The 22,253-nt window shown below is 42.1% G+C and overlaps 1 protein-coding gene across 1 annotated transcript in view; it reads left to right on the forward strand.

The window, feature by feature from the left end:
• The window catches only part of shank2b (SH3 and multiple ankyrin repeat domains 2b), a 222,288-nt gene that overhangs the window by 32,601 nt on the left and 167,434 nt on the right, over positions 1–22,253 (forward strand). The window contains exon 8 of the mRNA XM_085358502.1: positions 15,741–15,818. Coding sequence (XP_085214628.1) covers positions 15,741–15,818 — 78 coding nt within the window. The remainder of the gene's footprint in view (positions 1–15,740; positions 15,819–22,253) is intronic.

The raw sequence follows: 22,253 nt of genomic DNA on the forward strand, positions 1-22,253 counted from the left end.
TGTGAAATGATGATTTCATTTATTAAGGGAAAAAACTTTCCAAACCTCTTTCCCTGTGTGAAACAGTAAAGGAGTGATTTGGCCAGAATCCACACATTAGGTGTGACTCACTCACAGACAGTATGCTCTCATCACAGTTTCTATAACAGGCACATCAGAGGCACAAGTAAATGTGTACGTGCACCCTCTAGATCAGAGACAAAGTTGTGGTGAAAGAGAGAGGAAGTGCAATATTTAAATGCACCTAAATGCTGCAAAATTTGCGGCATTTGCAAATTTGCAAAAATTTGCAGCTAAACCATCAGTCGTCTATTTTGCATGGGTTACTTTTGCTTTATGCCTGGCGTCTCCATTTGTGTTAAATTTGTGAGTAAAAATTGTGTTTCCAGCCAAAGACACAATCCTTTGGGATTGCATCAGGGATGGTATCTGGTGTAAAACTCTAGCTTTTATACTAGAAGTAGTAGCTTCTGAATTTAGCTGTGTGCTAATAAAAACAATCATTTGAAAGTTTGAGCTTACTCTGTGTCTTATTCTCTGCTTAAAACATGTAGGTTAATTATTTTATATACACACATTGAGTGTGTATTTTGTGTGTTCTGTGGTTGGTATATTCCTGGTGCTACACCTACAGCCTGGCTTATTTTGAAATCCATCTGCTATTCAGATTGGTTGATCCCACATTTTTGTGGTTTGTGAATCTGGATAACTTTCATTTTAAATACGCATTAATGTTGTGACTGTTGTGTTGTATTACATTAGTTTTGCATTACTCTGTAAGATGGCTGAGATGCATTGTCACATAATTATAAATTAAGTGAATCAAATCTCTGTCCTAATGAGGAAAAACTGGATATTTTTGTTCAAGAACACAAAAATAAAAGCAACAAGCTCAAAACATATTTAACAGCAAAGGAACAAAAACGTTGTCTATGAAGCTACAATCCTGACTTGTCATTACTGCTTCTGTACCCGTTGACGTTCAAGCTCTGGCAGCTGGCTGGTCTCAACTCAGTATCACGGCAAAGGGTCTAATGCCCACCCTGTGTGTGTCGTGCTTTGCTTCTCATTAGCATGAGATGGGAAAGCATGCTTAAGTTGGAATATGCTCCAGTACAAGTGGAGGTGGCTATTTTGTTTCAAGCTAATTCCAAAGACCATGGGAAAGCATTTAGAGAGACGTCACTGAGACATTTACATGAAAACACACATTATCCACCTAGCATAATTGTTTATATGACAAAGTGACACTGACATTACTTGGTCATTAGCGACTTCTTGGCTTTAAATATTGGCTCCCCCTGCTGGTACTGCAAATTCAGTATGCATGTCCATTTCAAGTACAAATGGTTTACCAGCATGTTTATTACACGCTTTGCCGTGATACAATATTCCAGCTTTAACATCATTCTGGAATATTTGCCATTTTGTGTAAGCATGCTGTCCATGCTAGTGCTTGAAAGAGTTTATATCATGTCAGCGGAAGTGGATAGTTCTTTATGTCCTGGGTGTACTTTGCACCATCGTATTGTTGTCCTTTCATTTAATAATTGGGGCGATCGTGGCTCAAGAGTTGGGAATTCGCCTTGTAATTGGAAGGTTGCCGGTTCGAGCCCCGGCTTGGACAGTCTCGGTTGTTGTGTCCTTGGGCAAGACACTTCACCCGTTGCCTACTGGTGGTGGTCAGAAGGCCCGGTGGTGCCAGTGTCCGGCAGCCTCGCCTCCGTCAATGCGCCCCAGGGTGGCTGTGGCTACAATGTAGCTGCCATCACCAGTGTGTGAATGGATGGATGACTGGTTGTGTAAAGCGCTTTGGGGTCCTTAGGGACTTTTAAAGCGCTATATAAATACAGGTCATTTACCGTTTAATAAAGCTTTAAGTAATATTCATTACTGCTCAGAAGCTGCAGACAGCTCGTTTCTCCTTAATGCACACGCACTGAAGTCAGCTGATTGCAGAACAAGAAAAAAGACATATGAACCATTCCCCAACTCCAATGACAGGTTCATAAGATTAGTGCAATGGGAAATTTAGTTACATTGTACTTCTTATCTCTTCATAGCCTAAATTTAATGATAATCATTTCACATTTTCCAGTCTTGATGAAAAAGTTCATTTTCGAGTCTGCCACTTCTGTGTGAGAGGTATACAGTTCTCCATTACACGACAGATAACACTGAAAGCTATGAAGAGGGATTAGTTTTCATTTAGCACATTTCAGATGTTTAATGATTTGACCACCAACACATCCAGAGAATTACATGTGAATTTTGTCAGAAGTTGTACATTTATCAGTTCTAAATTGTAAGCTCCAAATAATTCTGCTACTCTGTTACAAAGAATTTTTCAGTAGCAGTTCTTGGACCTAACCAATATGTTCTAAGCATTTAAAAAGAGTTAGTTTTCAAATGAAAGGTGACTATTTAAATCCTTTCAGCTTTCCTGTTATTTTTACAAGAGACTGTGTTCTTTATGGACAACAGCTTAAAACTCCATATCAGTATATGAACCATATGCATAGTGAAGTTGTCAGTGGGGTTTGGAGTGCGGTTGTTGGGGTGGTGATGCTTGTGGTTGGAGGAAGGATTGCAGAGAACAGATGAAATTTGTACATACACTACCTCTGTTCACCTTTGGGCAGCGGTGTCCAGTGGTGTACACATTAAGTTAATTGATCATTCTAAACTGGCCTTGGATGTGAGACAGATAAAGTGCTTTAAGTGCATAGAATAAAGTGCTGTAGTAATATAGAGTGTGGCTCTGTGGTGTGATAGTTTTCTTTATGTGCAAAAGATTTCAAGACATAATCTAGGGGGCCCAAAACCAATGTACTCTGAGTGCCAGTCCCAAACCCAGACACATGGGAAGGCATCTGGTATAAAATCAGTGCCACAGCAAACATTCATCTGCAGGGTGATGTGCTGAGAAAAATCCAAAAGAAGCTTATAAATGTATGATTGAATGTGACATGTGGTCCGAATTTGGTCTGAGCAGTCACTGAGACTAAAGTTTGCTATATAATGTCGATTCTATTTCCTCATTAACTTGCTCTATAATTTGGGGGTTGGGGAATCTTTTCTTCTGTAAAACAGCCTAGCCAAGGTTCTCAAAGTGTGACCCGATAAGCTCCTTTTCCATTACTACCTACTCAGATCGACTTGCCATGGTTCACCATGGTTTTCAGGGTTTTTCCATTACGTCATACCACCTGGTACCACGTATTAAAAAGTACCTGCTCGGCCGGGGTTCCGAATATGTGAACCAAATTTTTTGAAACCCAGAAACGGGGAAAATGGCCACAAAAAACAACGCCATGATCCCCGAGTCAGACGAGAAGCCACAGACCGAGCAGCAGGTATATTCTTGCCTTGATGTCCACCTTTGTTGCAGCGTTCATGTCGCATATTAATTACGTCATGGGATGCTCGGACGCAGACCAAACCTTTGTAACAATTAAAAATAGATTTCAATAAACAGCCACCTCACTAATGGGTCAAAAACGAAAACCTATTCAAAACTTATAACGTAGGGGTGTCAAATGTTTAAGATCTTGGTGTCTTCCGTTGATCCAATTCAGGCTTGGGGGTGGGCTGGAGCCTGTCCCAGCTGCCATAGTGTGAGAGGCACAGTACACCCTGGACACATCACTGGATTATCACACAGGGACAGACAGCTATTCAAATTCACATGCCACACTTATGGCTAATTAAAATCACCAATTAAGCCAACCCAAGCAACTGCATGTGGACACTTAAAAAACTTTCACACATACAGCTTTTGAAATTGAGCAGTTGTAGCATTATTATTGTTAGTTATTTTTGTAACATCTGGTCGAAATATAAAATCACTCTTCACCAGTGTTGGGTAAGTTACTTTAAAATAGTAACTTAGTTACATTACTAGTTACTTCTCTCAAAAGTAACTCAGTTACTTCAAGTTACTCGTTACTTTCAAAGTAACTAGTTACTAGGGAAAGTAACTTTGGTTTTACTCAGAATTCTCTTGTTAATGTGTTGCTTCCATAACTTTGCCAGTCTTCTAGCTTGCTTACTTGCCACAAGTGCACTGTGCCACCTACCAATAGAAAGGAAAAGATAATGTGCATATTTCCACGAGAGAAATCCCACGCCTGGACCGTCATTGACTGCTGCCATGATTCTAGCCTACGTCACAGCGTCATGTGCGCCTTTTACATCCAACACAAAAACTGCAGTCGTGGTGCTTTCGATTGTACTCAGAACTCGGAAATTCTGCCTTCTGAGTAGGAAGATGTAGGTAACACCAGACTGCAGATGAGCTGCATACAGGGCTGGACTGGGACAGAAAATTGGCCCGGGCATTTTGACTAGATGGCCCTATAATGGCCCACCATTATAGGAAAAATCATAAAGCCTTTGAATGAAAATAAACACTGTTGTGACAGTGATGTACACTGTTTTGATGGTATATATGCATCAATCTATCAATCGTTTGTTGTAAGATTCAGATAATTATTTTTTAAAAGCTAGATATTTTAAATGAGAATAAGAAAGAAAAGTATTTATTTGTGCCCCCCTCTCCCTGTTAATGCCCTACATGCCCCCCTGGCAACACTTTGCTAGATCCGCACCTGCACAGTTACCAGCTGTCAGCTACTTAGAAAAGGATCCTGGTGTTATTTGTCTCTCAGAAACAGCTCATAACTTCCCTTCAACTCATTCATGTCACCTAAAAGGTAAACCTGTTTCTCCATCACAGCTCTGATGATTCAGTAAGGACATCTCCTGGTTTCATCTTCATGTGTCCCTCTCATCACATAACCAAACCATATCATGACCAGCAGCTTTTACAGCTGTGGCTCCAGCAAACATCAGCTGATACTAGAAATTAATATTAAATAAATTCTAACAACAGCTGATCAAGCTTAAACGTGCTGCTGTTGTTTAGCGTGACATCCGCTGGTTTCCTCTTTCGGCGCAAAGTGAGCGATAAACAAACAAGAGAGCTGATCAGCTGATCATTGATCAGTTTTCATGATTGAAGTAGAAACAGGAGAGGGAGGGGGGAGAATGAGAGAAGAAGAGGCAGCTGTGCAGCAAAGACACAGAATAACTCCAGCTTTGTGCCTTTTTCATTGTAGCTGAATTACGGGACAAACTGTTCCTTTTCACCTCAATAAGAAACGCGTAATATTTCCTCTGAATACCAGACGGGACGGTTGGCAACTCTAATAACTTATGAACAAAATAAAAGTTCAACATCATTAACTTCATAGCACCACCCAGCTGTATAGAAACTCCGTCATGCTAGCTAGCACGCAGTACGGAAAAAGTCAGAATAACGAAAATAAACTCCGCCTAAACTTGGTTTATATCTGACCCAGAGAGACTGCAGGTCATAACTTCTTACCTGAAGTTCAGTTCACACTTGGACCGGCGGCCGCCTCGGGTCTCTTTTCCTTCTGTGGCCCTTTTCCTTCATCCACCTGCTGGCTTCCACCACTTGCTAATGTTACTGAATCTGTGGAAGCTCCGCGATAGCCACCACACGAAGTAACGAGTAACGACCCTATCTAAATCCCAGTAACGACTAACGCGTTCCTGATTTTGGCATAATAACTAGTTACCGTGCTCGTTACCACAATAATAACGTAGTTACTGTAACGCGTTACTTAATAACGCGTTAGTCCCAACACTGCTCTTCACTTTGTATACACTTTGACTGCTGTGCAATAATGTTTGCATTACCACGCCAGGTAATGGGGTGCATTTTATTAAAAAACTCAAAGTATTAATGTCTTCACTACAATGTTCACAATTTGCCTCCATATGTAGAGTTATTTATCAATGGATAAATAAATATGTCTTAAATTTTAGATTCCTCAAAGTAGCCACCCTTTGCTTTGTTGACAGCACTGCAAACTCTTGGTCTTCTCTCAGTAAGCGTCATGATGCAGTCCCCTGAAATTGTTTCCCTTCACAGGTGTGCATTATCAGGGTTCATTTGTGGAGTTTCTTGCCTTCCTAATGGGGTTGGGACCATCAGTTGTGTTGTGCAGAAGTCAGGTTGGTACACAGCTGACAGCTCTAGTTGACAACTGTTAGAATTCATATTATGGCAAGAACCAATCAGCTAAGTGAAGGGAAATGACAGTCCATCATTACATTTAAGAACTGAAGGTCAGTCAGTTAGTCTGGAAAATTTCTGAAACTTTGAACGTGTCTCCAAGTACACTGACAAAAACCATCAAGAGCTACAATAATACTGGCTCACATGAGGACCGCCCCAAGCACCTCAGATCAGAGCCCAGATAAATGCCACACAGTGTTCCAGTAGCAGACATATTTCTACATCAATGGCTCAGAGGAGACCAAATAGCTGCTAAGAAACCACGACTAAGGAAAAGCAACAAGCAGAAGAGATTTGTTTGGGCAAAGAAACACGAGGTATGGACATTAGACCAGTGAAAAATCTGATGAGTCCAAATTTGAGATCTTTGGTTCCACCCACCGTGTCTTTGTACAACACAGAAAAGGTGACCAGATGACCTCTACACCCATGAAGCTTCATGAGCTTCCCTTAATGAGCGCAACAAAGCAGAAAACCAAAGCAAAGGGTGGCTACTTTGAAGAATCTAAAATATAAAACATTTCACACTTCTTTGCTTACTATATGCCTTCAGTGAGAATCTACAATGTCATGAAAATAAAGGAAAACCGTTATATGAGAAGGTGTGTCCAAACTTTTGACTTGTTGTGTAGGTGTACAAAAAAGTGTTTGTGTGAGTGGGTGAATGAGGCATGTTGTCAAGTAGAGTAGAAAAGCCCTGTGTAAGTATCATACCATTTACCAACTCTGACAGCCCTAACTAGTTTTAACCTAATGGTTGCATACAGTATATGATCATTTCTCTGTTATACTGTATAAAAGTCTTTCAACTGGAAAAAATAAGAAAAGAAAAGGTGGCCGTGAATGCAACCCTCTATTTCCTGCTGTCAGGTACATTACAGTATCTCACTGAACTGATTTAACTATTTTAAATGCTGTGTGCTCCTGTGTGCTAATATATGCACTCCTGCTTTTGTTGCTGACTCCACCGTTTTCGGTTCTGCTATGACTGCATACAAACTGAATACAGTGTGATTTCCTTCCCTTTTGTAGCAGTCTCTTTACAAGTTTTTCATCATGGAAATGATGTTCTGATGTTGAACTATGGGCGCCTGGTGTATCCCAGGAGTATACCGTCCTGAAATCGTAACTTTTAACTCTACATTATTTGTGACAGCAGCCTCTCAGTTTTTCTTTTTCTTTTCTTGGCTCTTATTATCTTGATTGCCAATGGTTTAGGCAGTCTCTCATTTACCATGTGATAGAAATGACAAATGGGACAAAAGCTTAAAAGTCAATTTCACTGTGATGATCTACAAAAACACTGTTCTCCTCATCATTCCACATCATGTCTCAGGAGCAGAAAGAGATATGGATGTAAACTGCAACTTAATAGGTTGGCTGAGGCATGCACATACACTTACTTGGATGTGGAGCCACTTCACCCCTCGTCTAAGACGTTTCTTTAGTTCTCTTGCTAGGATGATAATTGTAGTTGAATTTAGCAATAATCTGAATTTCAAAAACAAGTGTGGCTGTTTTTCTGAATGGGCTTGAGCAAAGCACAGTGGAAGGCATGTTTCTTCATTAGCTTGAACATGCACACATTCTAGCTTATTTTGACTTGCTTGCACATAAATACACACATAGGCACACACGCACTGCTGTTACAAATAGCTCCCAAGAAAAGCACACAAGTGGAAAATATATTTTGAGGATTTTTTAAATGTTTATATCTTCCAAGTGCAGTGGGATTTGTACTGAGTAGCAAAAAATAGCTCGTATCTGTTGATAAGTCTAACTGAATGTGCACAGATTGGATTTCAAAGACCACTCTGCTTAAACCTATCTTTATACTCTTTATCTAAAGGTCAGCAGTGCCCTCTAACACTTGTTTGTAAAGCCAGTCATCTGAGACCATTTAACACATTGACCTTGGAGTGGGGCCAGTTAAGCAGAGAAGTACTGCTTTGAATAAAAAGCAGCCCACTGATTTATTTGTATCAAAGCAAGAAATCACTGCCTTTTAAATCCAATCTTTACCAAAGGAAACAGATATGACATTGATCTGCAAATGAGAAACTAAAGCAATGTTTTAGTCTCTCTTTACCTGTGGATTTATTCTTTTCCATTCACCTGGCTGCTGTCATTTTTAAAGAAGTGGAAAACCTTGGAACCTTTTGACTTCTGAGGCACAGTGAGGTGAACTGGTGTGAGAAGAAAGACTGTTTGATGATAATTTTTTACACCACCCTTGTTATGAGGGGAAAACAGGGGTGGATGAAACCATCTTCTGGTTGGTCAAAGTAGCCATTCATGTTACCCGAATCCTCCAATCAATTCCTTTCTAATTAGTTTTGTTACCACATTAATTTCATCTTCCTCTGTCTCTTCGTCATGTCTCCACAGCTAGTGCTAACAGCAACAGACTCATGTGACAGTGAGGCCTGGTTACTAGCTGTTGCCGGTACTAATGTTCTGACAGTTAACATGTTGGTCTATTATTAGTTTCTTTTTATTGTTTTCTCTCAGCTTTTCAGCTCCACTTCTTCCAAACTAAACTTTTTCCACAAGCTGCGTGAGCACGCAGCGAAGGTAGGGGAGAGACCAGTCGCTGAGAGATTTGTTTGGCCAATCCAGTGTCAGTAATGAAAATGACAAAATGGTAGTTCTAAATAAATTCTAAATGCATTTAGGACGTTTTTACTCACTTTGTCTCTTCCATGATGTTATTTCTCTCTCCAACAACATAGGTTACAATTACATTAGCATGACCAATTATGCAAATTAGGCAATGACATCATTTAGCGACTTCTAACGATTTTTAGGACAGCCACTAGAGATTTTCCTTACTGAAGAGTTGGCAACACTGCATCAAATTAGCAAAGGTGAGGAAGCAAATGTTCTACACTGCTCTTTGCACCCATAGCTCTGCTAAGCAGACCTTTTTTAAAAAGTCCTTGTGCTTGTAAAATTATATTTATCTTCAGTATTCACTCACGTAAATTTACATCATGGATATATGAATAATATGAAAGGACACTGCAGTTAAAAGGACATTTGATCCTCTCAGTGTGCACCAGAGGACACTACCTGTTGAAGGTGCTAACACAGCTAATGCTAGTATCGCTGGTGTAGCCCCACTCTTGTAGGCTCATTTTAGCTTTTGAAAATATTACATACCAGCAATACTAGCTAGCTGCCATTTTTAGTAAGCTAATGTGCTCTTTATAAATAAAACGTCAACCACCTCAAATTGTTAAAACCACCAACAAGCCCTGTTACACTGACATCATTTTGCAGCAATGGCTACAAACTACAGCCTTTATAATAATGATTAAAATGCTGTCTCATCATTTCAGATGTTACCACATAGCTTTTCTGCAGGAGTTGAAAGAACTGTGATAACATGATTAAAATGATGTCACTAACATGACTTAGAGATAACATGATTTATCTTGTTGAACTTCGTCTGGAAACATTTCAGGCCTCTTCAAAATATGTTTAAATTCATCATTATTGAATCGAAACAATGAATAGGATTGAAGCACTACTGAACGCCGAGCCATCAAAGGGTATAATACCACGAGTGGGGTAACGTTTTGTAGCTGTACCTACACCCAGTGAACTGTTTTATTAGAAATTTGTAGAAATTCTGTATACTCTGTGTGCATAATGTTTCTGGATATTGTGATGTACATATGTATAATATATAATGTATAATCATTTTCAGAGATCATAATACAAGTTGCGTTATTAAATCACTGATGATATTTTCATTGATTGTTATTTTTAAATAATCTTGTGTGTGTAGGTTTGTTTGTGGATGTCACATTGGACTCCCCTGGGGGATGAGGGCACACTCACATCTGTTCTGGTGTTACACCTTTGGCAGATGAATCAGCCTTTTGGCACCTGGCACACACATAAGAAAAGCAGCAACCTGGACTTTATTCTCCTTTAAGTCACAGTTACAATAATTCCTAGAGACCTGGATAAAGTTATTAAGACGGATGTCTGTAGCTTGGACAGCTTGGACATTTAGTTGTTTCAGGAGTTATATTAAAGTTATTGATACAAATGAATGTTTGCTTTCATTTTGCATTATGTTGTGAATACCAGAAGGTTACTGGTTGTTGAGAAGAGATCAAATCACTACAGTCATACAAATTTCAACGTGCAGACGAGGTAGATTCAACCGAATTTGGTCACTAAAGAGCTTAAAAATATATGAAATCTTTCCTCCCCTGAAAACTGAAACGTCAAACTTACTTAGTTACGTAACACATAACACATGATGCTCCTAAGACCTGAACTCTTGTTTATTGTTTGCATGTTTAACTTCTGTAAGGTATTTTGGCTTAATTGGATCTGATAAGTTTAAAAAACTGAGCATCAACTTTGAACAGAAAGGACGGCATAAAGTTGCTGATGATGTTCTTTAATATGCAAAATTAAGTATAGTTGTTGCATGGAAGATGTAAAACAGCTTTTTCTCCGTGTCAGGATTGAGCTATATTTCAAAGGAAATTATCATGTGCATTACTCCACAGCTGCTGATGAGTAAAAACATCATTTCAACCGTGCAAAGTACACAATGGAACGATACATGTCAGATGCAGACGTGGAAAAAGTACTTACATGCTTACTTAAGCAGAAGTACAGACATCTGTGTTGAAAAGTACTCCAGTAAAAACTGAAGCGCTGAATCAATTTCTTTACTCGTGTAAAAGTGCAAAAGTAAAGGCTAAGAAAGGAAAAAGTAGTTCCTTGAAGGACGTTTCTACCATCGACTTTTATGCAAAAGTAACTGAACCTTGTGCTATATTAAAGATGATTATAAAATACTATTAGTACAACAACTGTTTTCTGTTGCCTGCATTGTAGAGAGTAAAATGAGCACCGCACATTCAGCAGCGGTGGGAGCGTAGTATTGGTTGTAGTGGTTCAGCGTGGGGAAAAGAATCAGAGCTCTTCAGTAGATTTTCTTAGTGTACAGGCTGTGATCAGCTGACCTGCTGCTCTCTGTGTATTTAGACTGAATTCAACAAGATGTAAGCAGATGTTTCATGTTTGAAGCGGGTGTTTCACAGCTGTCTTGGCTGATTTCCATTTCCTACAGTAACAGTATACTTTTGATTTTGTCTTTATACTAGACACTATACAAATGTTACAACAGTGGAATTTAGTAAATTAGTCTAAGTGTCATCAACTTAAATGCAAATTATTCTTCTATATTTGATGTAACCAAACGCTGACCATGAGCGTCACAGCCACCGTGGACCTGTCCAACACAGAGCCTCATCAAGTCAGGTTTATTTATTTATATAGCACATTTTAAAACAACAGGGTTGATCAAAGTGCTTAACAATCAGCAAAAAAACAGCGAGACATTAAAAGGCAACGGTATGCGGTATTTGACAGGGAGCCAGTGTAAATTAGCTAGAACTGGGGTGATGTGATTATACTTTCTAGAACCTGTTAGAAGACGTGCAGCAGCATTTTGAACTAACTGCAGACGGTAGAGAGAAGAATGATTGAGGCCCAGGTATAAAGAGTTACAGTAGTCCAGTCTAGAGGTGATAAATGCATGAATACGTTTTTCAAGTACTTTCACTGGAAGATAGGGCTTCGCCTTTGATATCAAACGTAACTGGTAGAAGCTATTTTTTACCACTGAGGACACTTGTTTATCTAATTTAAGAGAGCTATCCAAAAACACTCCGAGGTTTCTTACCATGTGAGAGAGAGCTGCTGTTGGCCTTCTACCGCTCCTCAGTGGGGAGCGTGCTCTCCTGCTGACTGGGTGTTTGATATACACTACTGAGAACAGGAAGGCTACGCAGAGGCTAATTAGCACCTCCCAAAAAATAATTGGTTGCCACCTCTGGAGGCCATTGCCAATCCTTGCATCTCAGGAGAACCAGGGCGCTCAAATGTGGCCACTTGCACCCCGCCCACCTGCTGTTTGACCCGCTGCCCTCTGCTCAGCACCTCATGTTAATCAGGTTCCACACTAGTGATGGGATTTCCGGCTCTTTTTAGAGAATCAGCTCTTTTGGCTCCGAACCGGCTCTTCAGGTTGTTTTGTTGCCTTAATTAATTTATTATTAACAATAATATAAAAATATGCACAAAAGGAATTACTAATGTAAAAAAGTGGTTTTATTTATATATGTTTATATATAAATATATGTCGTGGCCCCTAAAGACAAAGCACGTACAAACTCCAAAACACATTTCTAGCTTTAACTGAACTTCAAAACAGAGCTACTAGATCACTTAAATTACACAATTGAAAGCATATGTGTATGGTTTGTGTATTTATACACAGGCACTCATATATATTCAAATAATTTAAACAAATGTTCATTTACCTGTTATTACCACACACCAAATCCGGTCGTTGGTACTTGCTGGCTTGTGTAGCCACTAGGTAACAAAAGCTCAACACTGCCCCCTAGCATCCTGGAGCACTTCTGTTGTCTTTTGTACATGTTTTGAAGTTTGTATGTGCTTTGTCTGTAGGGGCCACCGTAAATATACTTTTATTTATTCACTCCACATAAAATGTAATAAATAAATCATATAATACAAAAATCAACTATTCACATTTCAACTTTTAACTACCGTAATTGTCGGGCTATAAGCCGCTACTTTTTGCACAAGCTTTGAACCCTGCGGCTTTTAGTCAGGTGCGGCTTTTCTATGGATTTTCCATAATTTTTGTCATATCGTAAAACGATTTGTTTTGTGTGTTCCGCTGTTGTACGGCACTACGTTGCCTGGCGGAAGGATCGGGGTTCAAGAGTGGTATGTTAGTCACATGTCCGTCCGCCAGGCAACGTAGTGCCGTACGAAGTAGCGCGAAAAACAAACTTCAAAGTAGCGGTACGCGTTCAGCGGGAGGCGTGGATGATGAGCGGCGATAAACTTGCGAAAAGCAAGTTATGCCCAACTCCACCGGTGGAATCTGACAGCGTGGAAAAGTGCGAAAACATCCACGATCACCAACGGATTTTGAAGGGCTGGACTGCTGCATGATGGTGAGGAGGACACCGCCACGGCCCTTCTGAGGGTGTTCGACTCTGACACTGACAACGAGGATTTCTTTGGTTTTGAAAGTGACAACGAAGGAAAGAAGCGGAGAGTGGATGACGAAGCCATCCTGAGCCTGTTTGTATCCGACACTGGAGAAGAGGACTTTGGTGTTTTTAGTGCGCAGGAAGAAGAGAAAGATGGCGGTGAATGACTGACTTTTCTTCTTGTTAAAGCCGTGTCACTGCACCTGAGCTGAATCTATTTTTCTGGTGTGCTGTAGGCTACTGTTATGTACTACATGTGCAAATATGTACCCATAACTTGTTTTTCAAAATATTAATAAAAGTGATGTCTCCAAACAGCCATCTCTTTCCTGACAATTCCCTTTGTGCATATTCTCTTACATATGATAAGTCAACATTGAAACACCTGCGGCTTTTAGTCAGGTGCGGCTAATGTATGTACAAAACAGGATTTTCCCCTGATTTTGGCTTGTGCGGCTAATATTCAGGTGCGCTTTGTAGTCCGGGAAATACGGTATTTAAATTTTCAGCTTTTTCCTTTTAAACAAATTTAAAGTGAAACAACACAAAACTCTGCAAACCACAACACAATTAAATATAAATTATAATATGAAAACAAAAAGAAGATGCATATTCTCTGTCATATGGGCCCGCATGAATTAACTTTCTGAATCCTTTATCATCCGCAAATGAAAGTAGTTGTGGATGATTACTATACCTTTCTAATGTGAAAACAAAAAACCTACGGCTCGCGATAAGGAGCCGGCTCGCGTCGTTCACGTCAAAGACCCGGCTCTAACAACCATTTCGTTCGCGACCGACACATCACTAGTCCACACCTCCAGACTTACAAACAGCTTCTTCCCCTGGGCCATTTGAACTGTTAGCATAAACTGAAGCCATGGTCTGAGTAACCTGAATCACTCAGGCCACTCACACACGGACGCTATGCAGACCAAGTCTTTTCTTTGCACTACTTCCAATCACTTTGCCACTATTTTGTACTCTAATGTGTAGCTTTCTCTTATTTTTGCATATATTTCTCCTGTTTGCTATTTATTTTAAGTATTTGTTACTTGAATTGAAAAGGAGGAGTAGAATCACCATTGTCAGAAAACAAATTCTGTATTCCTAACTCGTTTTTTGGTTTACTTATTTCTCTTTTTAAACTGTTGATGTTTTTTTGGTTTTTTTGCTTGAGGGTCCTGCACGGTACCTCTGTTGTCTCTCTTCTGGACACAGATCTATGATGTCATTCCTGAGATCTGCTGAAGCCACTCGGACAGTTTAGTGGTCACTTTAGTGTGGGTAACACTGTAGCCTTCACCTTCCACATCTCGAGCTTCTCACGTTCCCTCTTCCTGATGATGCTGACAGACAGAAAGAGAGAGAGCAATTGTTATTTGATTCTTTTGGTCGTCTCTCTATTTGTCGATGACAATAAAAATAAAGAATACTTCAGTCTCATCTCCTAAAACTGGGGATCTGGAAAAATAAAGATTGATAACATCTTCAGTGTCTGTGAAGCAGAGGGGGTTATTTGGATCAATCTTTTTTTGGACTGTGATGCTGTGCATCATAAGTTTGTATTAATTGTCACTGCTGCTCGAGAGATGGATAGAACAGGTTCCAGTGCATAAATGAAAACCTAAAACCTAAGTGAGAATTCACCTTCATCTTCCTCACATTACAGGCGATGCAGAGTAAAAATCCATCGGTAGTTGAAGTTTCCATGGCATCCAAACTGCAACAAACGGGATTAGCTCAGAATTATTGACTTTCGACGTGACCTTTCTCACCATCCCTCTGCCTCCCCAGGCCGTACATCTGCTTCGTTCCTTGCTTCTGGTTGTCTTCTGATAGCCCTGCTTTCCTTCACAGCTCTAAAATGTACCACACGTACAGCTACATGTAAATTCAGCTTATATAGATGTTGTCGTGGGGTTACTACACACCAGATGGAAATGAGTAAAAATAGAACCCGTGCATGTCTTAAAATAAGAGGCTGAACGTCTAATCAGAGAAATATTTGTAATGCCGACTTTACAGTACAGATTATGCTTCTGTATCAGTATCTGTGTGACTGATTTTTCAACTCTCAATAGCTTATTGTGGATCTAAAAAAAGTATTTATATGCATGTGTGTGTGCTCAGTGCATGCGTGGTTGAGCACTTTGTGGGCGATTTGTGCAGCAGATTCAAACCCCTCAGCACTCTCCATCTCTGTTCTTCTCTCTCTCTTCCTCTCTCTCTTTTTGTTTTTCCATCTCTCTCTCACCCTCACTCCCTCTTTCTCTTTGAGTGGAGCCATAGAGACACTGAAGCTCCATTCCTGATAGGTATTAGATGTTCTTTTTCTTATTTCCTCCTGTATATCCCTGTGCAAGAGCCGGCATGCTCAGTCATTGATCAGGTCTTGCTCTATGCTTTTGGAAAATTCTGCTGATGTTACTGGAAGCTTAACCATCATCTTCTTATTTTTCTTTTTTTTTAAAAAGCAAAAGTAGGAGACTTTAAGGGTTCCAGTCTTGTCTTAGGGATGTTGTCAGCTGCTTCATTTGAGTGATTTTTCTCTTTTCCTTCCACAGGATAACTGTGCCAGAGTGCTGCTAGTTCGTGGAGCTGACAAGGAAGTAAAGAACTACAACAGCCAGAGTCCTTTTCAGGTAGTGTAAAAAAAAATCTTCAGTAGTGTTTGTGTGTAAGTGATTATGGAAGATTGATTCCAGCTTTCAGCCTGGGGAAACCGTCTTCAGAAGCAGCACATTTTTTTCATCCCATTTGTTACCATGGCAACGGTGCAACATGGTCAAGGTCAGCTGCAATCAGGGATGTAAATAGCTTTCTTGACAATATTCGATCATTTGTGATTAAACATTGTTAGGACAGAGCACAACCAAACCTCAGCATGCAGTGTAAAGTTTACCGTGTTTATTCATTTAGTTTCTTTTCTTTAAACTTGTAACTTCCACCAGGTCACCAGCAAACTCCTGGGTAGGCTTTACTATTAAACTGCATTTTAGCTGCACCTTAAAGGAAATCAGAAATTTTAAAATGTTACTCTTCGTACATTTTGGCCCTCTTCTCTTATTAGATTGCTATTTTCTTTTCTTTTTATTCGTATATGTGAATATTACAGACAACCCTAACCCTAAACAGATCTCTGGCAACCTGGCGCATGTTACTAGGTTAACTGGAGATCTTTAAATGTAATATGAAAATCATCTAACTTTAACAAGCTCTGTCTGTGTTCCTCCAACTTATCCCTCAGTTCGTTCAATCAGTCACAAAGGTAAAACATTTAACCCCTTAATTTTCTCAAGACAGATGAAATGATTATCCTCCATAACATGGAGTGTATGTGCACAGCGGCTTGAGCTGGTATTCAAGCGCATGTGTATTTGTATGTTTCTGCTTGCAGTGTTTGAAGTGTATATGCCTTAGCAAGCAAATCCATAAAAAATCCCAAGAAGCAGTAAGAGTTGTCTAACTGGTATGTTTGACTCATAACCTACGCCCGAGTTATAAAATAGCCATATTCAGGCAGGCGTTTATGAAAGGCAGTCCCACAGGGTCCTCAGCTGTCCTCCAAAGCCACTCCAGTGGAGCGCTTTATTAGCGTGAGCACTTCAGAGGCAATGAGGCTGAGCCGAACGAAGTTTTTAGTCAGAGTTTGAGCTTTCAGCTAAGAAGCTTAGTTTGTAGCCTAGACTTTGGATTTAGCTGAGTTGCTGTTAATATGCAGTTTTTTCTCTATCTTTGTGATGCTTTTTTGTTTGTGTCTGCTTGTTTGTGTTGTTCATGTTGAAACAAACATGTAGAAAACCCTCACCCTGTGAGGAGATTTGGTACGGTGCAGGCAGGCAATAAATTGGCTGCATGACTTGAATAAATATGTTTTCGTGGACCAAGTATCCTAACTTTGAAAATGGCCTAGGGTTCCACTGAACGTGATGATTTTGATTTTTTTATGCCAGCAAAAACACCGAGTGAAGCTGTGTGTCTGTCAAGAACGAGCAGTGTCACAAACATGTGGTCTAGACTGTTTTGTCCATATTTGTGCTGTCGTTGCTTCTTTGCTTAGCTTTTTGCTGCAGAGAAGAAAGAAGTCATAAAATAAACTTTGTTTTTTAGCGCTTCAAACAATAAAATGGCTCACTGCAGCCATGGTCTGACTTTTTTTGTTTTGTTTTTTTCCTTTAATGGGTGGTTTTGTGTTTCTTCCTCTTTGTAGTGAATCCTGCTCGGGTTGTGCTTTGGTTCCCACAATCCTTCTGTCTGCATAGCCAAAGAGTTATGCAAATGGTCACCAACATAAGACCATAAATCCTTAGAATTTCAGGCACAAGACAAACATGGAGTAATACGGAGTTTGAAGCATTACTAGATGTGAAAACTCTGACTTATGTAACTCTGTTATGACAAGGCAGGCTTTTTTTATTTGTTTGCTAAGAATATGTATTTAGCCCGCACTCACTATCTCGATCAGATTACCTCTTGTGCTTTTCCTTTTTAAAGAACCTTCAAAATAGCAACCCATAGAGTATTTCCACTTAAATGGAGTCTGTTTTTCACACAGGGCTGTTAATGCTCCGGCTGCATCTAATCACTAAGAGAACATCAACAGTAGTCAGTATGGTAATATACTGGAGGCAGACAATATAAGAATCAAGCACAAAAACTAAGGAAATGGCATTTAGTTGATTTTTTCTTTCTTTGAACACTTTGGAGATGGTACTGGATCTCTCTCCAAATAATAATGCTGCAACATGAAGTTGCTCTGTGGCACGGGCCCTATCCAGATCAGTCAAGCGTGGCGTGCTTGGAGCAGACACCAACTGACCGCTCTAGCAGGGTCTGTGCTCACAGGTTCTAATCAGGCACCTGAGTGTGTGCACCTGGGCACCAGAAGCTCCAAACAAGAGTCCGTAGCAGAATAAACTTTTTGGCATTGGCGCAAACCACACACCTATCTCTGCTGCTCAACCAACAAATACGTTTTCCTCACAACGGTGGAAAGTAAACACACAATTTAGTAGGTATAGGGTTTATTTTCAAAAAGGATTTACTTATCCAACACCGAACAAAAACAAGCCCCAGCGAACCAAGTGACCTGTCCAAAACAAACACACATGCTGGAGCACAAGGACAAAACACAGTTCAGGAGGCCGGCCCGGAGGCTGACACAGATCCAAAAGCCGACCGAGCGGAAGGCAGCGGTGGCGGAGTGGAGGCAGTTCAGGGGGCCGACCGTGCACACGGCAACGGCGGCGACGGGCAAACAGTTCTGGGGGCCGACCGTGCACACGGCAACGGCGGCGTGGAAACAAGTCCGGAGGCCGGCCACGTGGAAGGCAGTGGCGGCGTTCAGGAGGGCGTTCTGGAGGGCGTCCACGGTGGCGGAGATGCCCAACAAGCGGCCTGGCAGATGACCGACGATGTGAAGGTGGTAGTAGGGGACCTGAAGGCTGCGTGGCCCCTGCAGCCCCAGGCGAAGCGGAGGCTGGACCAGACGAAGCTGATGAGGACGCTGAAGCAGAAGCTGGACCAGGCGAGGATGATGATGAGGATGCTGGAGCCGGACCAGGCGAGGATGATGATGAGGATGCTGGAGCCGGACCAGGCGAGGATGATGATGAAGACACGGAGGCTGGACCAGACGAGGATGAAGCAGAGGCTGGACCAGACGAGGATGAAGCAGAGGCTGGACCGGATGAAGCCAAAGCAGAGGCTGAAACCGGACCAGGCGAGGCCGAAGACTGAGGCCGCAACAGGCGCTGGTGATGAGACTGCAGCTGGTGATGAGACTGCAGCTGGTGATGAGACTGCAGCTGATGGCTGGACGGGCTCCTCGGGGCCCCCCAGCAAAAACAGTCTCAGACCCAGTGGGCACTGGAGCCCCTGGCACACACAGAACAGAACCAGCAGGCACACGGGCCTCTGGCAGGGACGCAACAGAACCAGCAGGCACGCGGGCCTCTGGCAGGGACAGAACGGAACCAGCAGGCACACGGGCCTCTGGCAGGGACAGAACGGAACCAGCAGGCGCACGGGCCTCTGGCAGGGACGGATCAGAACCAGTAGGCACACGGGCCTCTGGCAGGAACAGGTCGGAACCAGCAGGCACACGGGCCTCTGGCAGGGACGCAACAGAACCAGCAGGCACACGGGCCTCTGGCAGGGACGCAACAGAACCAGCAGGCACACGGGCCTCTGGCAAACACAAAGCAGACTGCAGCTGCACTGAGCAGTGACTCAGCTCAGGCAGCGACAGTCCGGTGCAGTCCTCAGCTGGCTTCTTAACCTCCAGGGGTCCAGAGTCGGCTGGGGGCTGGAACCCAGCCTCTGGGGAGGCCCTGGAGCAAGTAACAGTCTCTAAACTAGCCAGCTGTTGAGGAACGATTGCATTTTTAACGTGTTTGTCTCTCTGCAAATAATACGTACTAGAAAAAGAGTCAAAAATGGGAGGCACGGACGCAGCCTCCCGTACAGAGGGAGTCTGTGAAGACGGAGATGGCATGAATGACTGGGCTAGCGGAGATACCGGAGTCCGAGTTGCTTGCGGCTGTGCAGCTAAACGAGGTAAAGACAGCTGAGCAGGAGAATGAGCAAGCAACACACCGTTCTCCTTGTCGTCTGCTGCACCAATCAAAGTCCCTGGATAAACTGTTCCACAGTCCAAGACAGAAAAAGGGTCCTTCTCACTCACCACGGCCGGCAGTTCTGAAGTTCCAATATCCGGCTGTGGGGTGACGCGCCGACGGCGCGATCGTCGCTTCCTCCCGGGCAAAACCTCCGGCGGGCCGGGCAAAACCTCCGGCGGGAGAAGCTGACGTGGCTGTTCCGGGGCGGCCGTAATCCGCTGCTGCTGGACAAAGTCTGTGGATTCCCGAGCTCGCACCACCCCCCGGGCTTTATGCAGGTTGCAAATTAAGCCTGAAACTCCCTTAAGCTGGCAGAGGTAGGGATTTTCTTCCAGGATTGCTTCGATGGCTTTTAACCCCACCACTTGTGCCCTTGCGTTGGTGGTGTGGGTTACCCAGTCCATCAGGCGTCGGATGCGTGCGAGGTCGCTCTCTCCAGACAAAGCTGCTGGGTCCATGTTTGGTCGGCTCGTACTGTCACGGCTGGCGGAGTGAGCCGTGTGGTGTGGAGGAAAGGGAGGACCCAAAATGCAGCAGTGACTGATGATACGAGTGATGTTTATTTACAAAGTGACAATGGCAGAAACAGGCAGTGAGGCATGACAAAACAACTGAAGAAACCTAAACTGGGAGAACTAAATGACAAACCTGAGACCATACAAAAGGGGTGCGGGGCAGAGAGACGCAGAGACAGGAACACCATAGAACACAGACGAGCCGACAATGAACACAGACCGACACCCACTAAATATACACACACAAGGTAATCAGGTAATCACACACAGGAGGGAAGAACAGCTGAACCTAATACACATGAGGACCGGAGGACACAAGCTGAACACAATGACAACAGACACAGACCTTCAAAATAGAATAGGAAATCCAGAACATGAGCCTTCAAAGTAAAGCAGGAACACACAGACTGATTTACAACACAACACGGGGACATGAACAGAGCACCAAGGACAGACACAGGTAGGGCTGAATACACACACCAAACTACAGGTTCAACCCTAAACCAATACAAAATCAGAATAAACACAAAGCACAAAAATGAACTTCAAGGAAACACAAAACGCTGGGCCAAAATGACCCAGGACCATGACACCGAAGTTGATCCTGAGAAATATATATGCGGGGGGAAAAACCTAAAACTAAATATTTGGGGTTTGCAGAACAGTGACATGAGCTGTTCTCAGCATTAGCCAATACATCAGACAAACCTCTTGTGTAGCTAATACACTAAGTCTCATGTGATTGTATTTGGCGACTTTGTTTAATAGCAGCATGATATCATGCTTCCTCAGCTGTCAGGTTTTGGTGTAATTCCTTCAGAGCTCCAGAGCTAGAATTTTTTCTGTAGCTTTCCAGCAGATATCAGGAAAACATACAGGCAGAAATCTGTTGTAAAAGCAGTTTCTCTTCTGACAGCAGGCTTAACAGTAAAACAACAAGCAGCCACTAGACATGTTGGACTCTCACTTGTTGTCAAGTGGAAAAAATTCACTCTCTTGCTCTTACTATCTTTATCATTATTGCACTCTCCACCTACACATGAAGCCAAGAGATAAATCAAACAAGTTTATGCTTGTTTTCTGGCCAGCAGACATCTGGGAAACTGAAGGAGAAATATTAGTACATCAGAGGCATAAAGCAACATCGCATTAACTATAGCACATGACCTCGGGAAACAAAAAGCAGGTCAAACTTATTACAAGCACAAAACTATATGATAAGAGTTCTAAAACGTACTTGGGCACCTAAAGTCTCATGTGTTTAAATGGGCATAAATCTGCAGCTGTAACGTCCTGATTACGTCCTGGCTGTAGCTCAGGAGGTAGAGCATCTGTTTAGACCCACTGGCTGCTTCTGGAGTGTCGGTGTCGCTGTCCCAGAAGCATCCACATTGCAGTTCCTCTAAGGGTCACGAGCCAAAAGTACATCGATACTCATCCATCCATTTTCTACTCATCCAGTTCAGGGTCGCGGGGGGCTGGAGCAGATCCCACATGCTATATAGTGAGAGGTGTGGTGCTCCCTGAATAGGTTGCTAGTCACCGTAGACATCCGTAGGAAAATGTCCACCTTTATAGCATTAAAGGCCATATTTACAACCTGGCATTTATGCGTAGTTCTTGGATAAACTATTTGGATGCTGTAATAAGAGGTACAGACAGCCCAGAGTCCAGCAAAATTCTGGTATCTAATTAGTCTGTTACTTAGCACTAATTAGCAGGTGTGTGTTTGGCTCAGAGTCAGAGTTCATCCTTTCCTGCCTCTTTTATGAAACTAACTTTGGCCTTCAATACAGGAAAGTCATTATCACAGACTGTGTAAAATATGGATGTAGACAGACAGTGTTGGGAAGGTTACTTTTAAAATGTATTCCACTACAGATTACAGATTACATGCCCCAAAATGTATTTTGTAACGTATTCCATTACGTTACTCAATGAG

The sequence above is a fragment of the Diplotaxodon limnothrissa genome, linkage group LG1, assembly GCF_057381915.1.
Source record: "Diplotaxodon limnothrissa isolate DT_005_m linkage group LG1, D_limnothrissa_male_GT1.1, whole genome shotgun sequence".
Classification (NCBI taxonomy): Eukaryota; Metazoa; Chordata; class Actinopteri; order Cichliformes; family Cichlidae; genus Diplotaxodon; species Diplotaxodon limnothrissa.